At 40.2% G+C, this 6,851-nt stretch overlaps 1 protein-coding gene across 1 annotated transcript in view; it reads left to right on the top strand.

Moving 5' to 3' along the window:
* The window catches only part of LOC140369179 (BAR/IMD domain-containing adapter protein 2-like), a 60,068-nt gene that overhangs the window by 44,440 nt on the left and 8,777 nt on the right, over window positions 1-6,851 (top strand). The window contains 5 exon segments of the mRNA XM_072456449.1: window positions 1,342-1,504; window positions 2,966-3,167; window positions 3,816-3,896; window positions 4,371-4,518; window positions 6,670-6,707. Coding sequence (XP_072312550.1) covers window positions 1,342-1,504; window positions 2,966-3,167; window positions 3,816-3,896; window positions 4,371-4,518; window positions 6,670-6,707 — 632 coding nt within the window.

Below are 6,851 nucleotides of genomic sequence, written 5' to 3' on the forward strand. Positions count from 1 at the left end.
ACAGTTTGATCTCTTATTCACCTCTACTACATACACTAAAAACTTTTGGAAAATTTGCTGGTTTAATGTGGGAAAATGTCTTCTTTCATGGGTAATTTTTAATGTATTTTTTACGCCTCTAATAAAGAATAAATACATTAATACAATCTAAAGTTGTTTATTAAGTTCTGAACTTCAAGTCATTTACACTTTAACAGTTTGTTCTTTGTGAGGATAAAGTTTGAAATGAATCAAAATAAAGCGTATGAGAAGAGTCAAGACCTTTGGATACAATTGAAATCACATTAAAGTTCTGTATAATATAATAATTGTCTTTGAGCCAACACCACTACACTTGGCAAAAGCACACATCATTCCAACCATATTACACTTTGATAAATTAACATGGTATACTTAGGTGTCAAAGTGAGGAAAAACAATTCTAAACAAAATATTCTATCTTTTTAATCATTAAAATTCCACCAAATGGCTTCTGTGACAAGAACATGCTAATTTGTTTGTTTCCACGATGTCGTTAGATTCACACGTCTCCCTCGCTGTCCCAGAGGTTTTGTTTGTTCCTGTTTAATCTAAACATAGACTTTCAATTAATCATCTTCTCCTGACCCACTTCCTGTTTCGACCTGGTTACCGTGGCGATGCAGAGTGTTATGCAACAGCCGTGAAAGCAGAGATTTCCAACCCATTAATTGGCAGCTAATGCATAATTAACTTCAAAACTCAATGGTCACAACACATCCAAATTAGATCTGAACTGGGACCAAACTTAAAAGTGAAATATCAAGACTAAACGGAGTCTGCATCGGGACTAAACGGAGTCTGCATCGGGACTAAACGGAGTCTGCATCGGGACTAAACGGAGTCTGCATCGGGACTAAACGGAGTCTGCATCGGGACTAAACGGAGTCTGCATCGGGACTAAACGGAGTCTGCATCGGGACTAAACGGAGTCTGCATCGGGACTAAACGGAGTCTGCATCGCATCGGGACTAAACGGAGTCTGCATCGGGACTAAACGGCGTCTGCATCGGGACTAAACGGAGTCTGCATCGGGACTAAACGGAGTCTGCATCGGGACTAAACGGAGTCTGCATCGCATCGGGACTAAACGGAGTCTGCATCGGGACTAAACGGAGTCTGCATCGGGACTAAACGGAGTCTGCATCGGGACTAAACGGAGTCTGCATCGGGACTAAACGGAGTCTGCATCGGGACTAAACGGAGTCTGCATCGGGACTAAACGGAGTCTGCATCGGGACTAAACGGAGTCCTCATCAGGATTGATATCATCTTTTTATTGCATGTTTTCATATTGTTTAGTGTACACTCTTTGTTTCGCAGATGCCAGTCATGAATGGGGCTCACGCTGCTGAAGACTACCAGCAGTGGATGGAGGCCAAAGTGTCCCAGGCCAAAGTGTCGCCCCAAACTCACAGACACGAGGTGTACTCCAACACGCTGCCCGTCAGAAAAGCCGCGCCTCAAAAGAACAAGACTGCTCAAAGTACGATTTTATTATGATCTAATTCACAGATATATAAGTACACAATATAACATTCAGCATAATGTCTAAAGTAACTCTTCTTTTAATCGTTTTATTTAGTTTGAATATGGACAGATACAAAAACATAGACACCCTGTAGCAGTCTGAGGTGCAGCGGTTAGCACCAAGGAGCCTTTCTGTGTGGAGTTTGCATGTTCTCCCCATAATGCTGCGTACGTTTCCTTCGGGTGCTACGGTTTCCCCGACCAGATTCTTAATCTCAGTGGGACTTTTCTGGTTAAATAAGGCCGCAGTTATTTTATTACTTGGTTTACAGATTTTTAAATGAAATATATTGAACAGGCAGGCGAAATAGAAATATAATTTCAATTTCAAAAGATTTTTTCTACCTTGTTTACCCAAAACGCACCACGGGAGGAGGGAGGGAAGACGCGAGGCGCAGGAGCGTGTAAAAATTGCTTCACGCGCTCTTATCTTAATACCGCTTTTTATATTTCATTAAAAGGTGGTATGGATGATTTTTTTTCAGCAAATTTTTTAGCATATTTCCTCGTGGCGTGGATAAATCATTTGTCCTGCCACGTATCAATCATAAAACGCACCTATCGCTCACCTGCAGCTGCGTCAGGCTCGTCCCCACGTTTCCGCGTGCCTAAGCGCATGGATCTATCATAATATAGTTCCCTCAGTGTACAGGGCAAAATGAAGACGGAGAAAGACAGTTCGAGCTGACGCAGAAGTGGACAGAAATCTACGGGAGACGAGCGATGCGATGCGCTCCGTTGTGCTAATAAACAAACGCACGTGTGTGTTGTATCAGTCCACATGGGGGAGTGCGCATGCGCACTTCCGCCTGCGTTCTCAAATCGCAGAAAAATCGTCCATACCGCCTTTAACGCTATTTTGCGTTGACGGCGGTACTTTACAAAAAAAAAACATGATAATAATTTATTTTATTTATATTGTAGAAATCAATAATCTAAGTGCGGCGGATCCGTAAACAAAGTAATAAAATAATTAAGGCCTAAAGGTCAATAACAAAAATTATAGGACACATATTATGCAAAGTTGACATTTTTCAGTTTTTAACCATGTTTATAATACTGCTTTTTCATCAAAAACATGCTTGAATGTGTATTTAGCTTTATTCACGCTTGTTTAATGAATTCGGTCTAATTTCAGAGCACTTAGAAAACACAGCGTTTTAATTTTCTGTGGTTTGTGACATTAAAGTTCTCTAGAGCAGTTTTTAAGTCCATCAAACCCAGACTCGTTCTGAGCATTTCTGCCCTCAAATTGCATTCATTACGCTGCATGCTTCAAATAGCATATCGGGACACGTTGCTTAATGGCTAGTTTTTGTTTTTTGTCACGGTAATACCATCTCCGGTCAGTAGATGGTGTGTTTAGTTTTGATTTGCTCGGAGGTGAACACGAATCACTTTATTGACACATTTCCAGTGGAGACGCGCACGCTGCCTCGCTCCAGCTCGATGGCGGCCGGTCTGGAGAAGAACGGCCGGACCCGGGTGCAGGCGGTGTTCTCCCACGCGGCCGGGGACAACGGCACCCTCCTGAGCTTCTCCGAGGGCGACGTCATCACCCTCCTGGTGCCCGAGGCGCGGGACGGCTGGCACTACGGGGAGAGTGAGAAGACGCGCATGTGAGTCGAGCGACGCCACACGTCTGGAGTCGGTCAGGTCACGGTTTCTTACTCAGAACGGACAAAGACGGAAATTCAACCATTATTATGCTTCATCTTGTTTCTTGTCATGGAGAGCTGTACAATGTATAAACAGATATGTCATATAATCACAATTATGTCCCACAAATCTGAGCTTGGTGGTAAAAATTGAATGAATAATGAGAAAGAACAACAACACTCTTACTTATTGATTGCTATTAACCCCTAGTTAAGATGGATAGCCCCAAATACATTGAGAAACCAACTTATGTTTATTTATATCTATGTTAATATGATATAATAATAATAATAATAACTTTTATTTATATAGCGCTTTTCAGTGACCCAAAGTCGCTGAACATATATAAAAAAGGGGGGGTATTTACAGACAGGGGGGACAGCACGTACAATACACATTAATATACAGATAAAATGAACAAGACAGAAGAAGTAGAGAGAAAAAGATGGGGATGTAACAGGGGGTAGAAGAGTAGGCAATGGGGTAGAGGAGGCTAGGGGTAGGGGAGGTCATAGGCTTGGGTGAAGAGGTATGTTTAGGCGGGATTTGAATGTTGTGAGTGAGGGAGACAATTAGCTGTTGCTTAAAACGTGTTTCGTCATCTTCAGGCGCGGCTGGTTCCCGTTCTCCTACACCCGAGTGATTTCTGACGCCGAGGCCGACACCATGAGGCATCTCAGAGTTCACAAGTGCGTATTCTGACATAATATGAACTCGGTACACGGTACTACGACTAAATAAAAGTATCACGGACTCTAAAACACACATACGGAACGAGATTTTATCACAAAGACGGCAGCGTTATTGAATCAAAAGGGGCAGATATTTATGAGATTTTTTTCTTCGCTCTGCTGCTTTTCGATTGTGATGTTAATTTATGTTAAAGTAAATAACACACGATTTAAATAAAGAATAATACAATTTGAAAAATGTCCAAAAAATACAAAATAAAATGATTTTTTTATGTAGAAGCGTTAGAATATTTCACAGTTTATTTGGTTAAAGATGTATTCTAAAAGTCTCAATGTACAATAGAAATAACTACATCGTTCTTGTTTTGGAGAAAATGTGCTTGAGTTTGAAGCATAAGCACAACAGATTTTTCTCTAGTACAGACAAACGTTCTCATTGGTTGTTCACCCACCTGTGGTCTTGGGTTCCAGTCTGCACCACGGGAAGAGCAGCAGCACCGGGAACCTCCTGGAGCGGGACGACGTGGCGCTCCCGGCTCCCGACTACGGGCTGCGGATGTCCTCCCAAACGCTGCACAGACACAGGCCCTACAGCGTGGCAGGGCAGGGCTTCACGCAGGTGAAGAGGCGGGGCTAAAGAGGAGGCGCGGCACACTTACTGTATTATCCGGACAATAAGTCGCACCAGCCAAAAAATGCATAATAGAGAAGAAAAAAAACATATATAAGTCGCACTGGAGTATAAGTCGCACCGGAGCATAAGTCGCATTTTTTGGGGGAAATGTATTTGATAAAATCCAAGACCAAGGACAGACATTTCATATGAATACGTGTACGTATGCTAACGCTAACACCTTCAGCTACATGATGCACAGACAGAACTGTGGTAAGTGTCTGGTATGTAAACGTAACATATGAACAGTTATTCAGATAACTATAGCATAAAGAACATGCTAACAAGTTTACCAAAGCATCAGTTTTACCCCAAATCACTAAATCCATTGAATTCTTCTTCCTCTGTGTCACTTCTAAACAACTCCGCGGTGCCTGACTAAACATTTTATCATAACGTAATGAACATGACTATATTTAAGTTTTTACTAATGTTTTGCCTATTTTTCCCCAGTTTGACTGCAACAACTAATTTATTATTTAAACTAATGTATTACTCAAATATTCGTTAACTGCTTTACACAAGTTACAGAACATGTCAGGAGCTGAGAAAAGAAGTTTTATGACTCAAATTGAGCCAGAAAATGACAGGGAAAATGTGTAAACTAAATGTATATGATTTAAATTGAGTACAGTACTTTTACTTTTGTACTTGTACTGTACTGCACGGGATCAAAATGACTAGAAACATGAACAAAACCAATTCCGTCGCTTCTGTTCAACAAACTTCAGCATTAATCTTTATCAAAACTGCTCAATTTTAACACTTTACCAGTTCTTAAAATCCATGTTAAATAAAATAAGTATATTTTGAGTATTTTGAGTGTTCTGCTTCCGTATAGTACATGTGATCTTGACTACAATAGCCCATTGTCGCCTCTGTTTGCTCGCGACCTTCAGGAAACAGAAAGTTCAACCCTCGTTTCTGCATTAGTCCTGATTGAAGGCTCCGTTTCATAAGTGGCGTCTGCTGCTGTGGCTTTCGTGCGGTTAATATTCGCACATAATATTCTTACACAACGTCCGGGCGTCCCACGTCTCACCTGGACTCGAGCGGTGGGCGACGCTCTCGTTACTGTGATTCCAGCTCTGACATTTAAACACATTTCCTCTCCACCGCACAGATGGGACACGCTAGCGGCTCCAATCCCGAAAAAATACATGAACCAAAAAGAGTAAATTAAAGTTATTTTGTCTTTTATTTATTTTAAAGGCACTTGCTAAAGCTCTTCACTGCTCTTCATTGTCATTTACTGTTGTTGAAACGCGAGTACATGGCGTTTTGTATCGGCTTTTTTCCTGTCAAATAATCACAATTAAATGCAGAGTTGTGGGCGGGGATAGGGGGTAGGTGAAAACAGGACAATACAGCGTTACTCAAACATACATGCAACAATTAAAGTGCAACTTTGAGAACACTAATAACGGTTGTAACGAGGATGAAAACGCATGAACGTTGATTTTGCGTAACGTTGTGTCCCCTTTAATGTAACCACTCTATCATTGCCGTCTAAATATTGTCTAAACTATATATATTTAAGTAAAGTTGACCAATTTTGTTGTTCTCGGCTGAGGCTGTACTATATCTGCTATTCTGTTTAATTAATTTTTGAACACAGAGCAATAAAAACAACACAACAAAAACTGAAAAATAAATCTGAAAAACAAAATTTATTAAAAAAGCACAAAGAACGAGCTGGACCTGGGAGAACATAAGTATAAGTAAAGGAGTAAAAGTAGAAAATAATGGAGTGGTATGAAAAAAAGGAAGAATTAGAGCAAATATTAAGGTCAGAATAATTGTCCCATTTCGTCTATTGTTTTGTAATTTTGTCTATTTTCAAGTTGAGTCTTGAGTTATTATATTATTTTTTCTACTGTGTTTGTCTTTGATCTCAGGCAGTACTATATCATTGCATGCATCTCTGCTGCCACCTGGCGGCTTGATTTGTTACTGCACATTTCTAACGTAAAATCCCAACACAATAAATACTTTTGGTAAAACACACAATTGTCCATACTGGAAACATTTACTGAAGCCGAAATGTATTTTAAAAATGATTAATTTTGTTGTCGTTGTTGTTTTTTTCATCTCCAGCAGGGAGCGGAAGAATATGAGCCACGTTTCCCAACAAGGTAAGAACCACTTGATTTCTACTTATAATGATAATAATATTAATTCCACGTGATATTTAGAAAGATTCACAGTTCAAGTTCAGTCCTACCTTTTATTCGATCAAATTCTAAAAACCTACCAAGACCAGACTAAATGTTTAAATA

Source organism: Eucyclogobius newberryi, unplaced genomic scaffold, assembly GCF_026437365.1.
Source record: "Eucyclogobius newberryi isolate DKJ021-1_F unplaced genomic scaffold, fEucNew1.0.hap1 SCAF_20, whole genome shotgun sequence".
Lineage (NCBI taxonomy): Eukaryota > Metazoa > Chordata > Actinopteri > Gobiiformes > Gobiidae > Eucyclogobius > Eucyclogobius newberryi.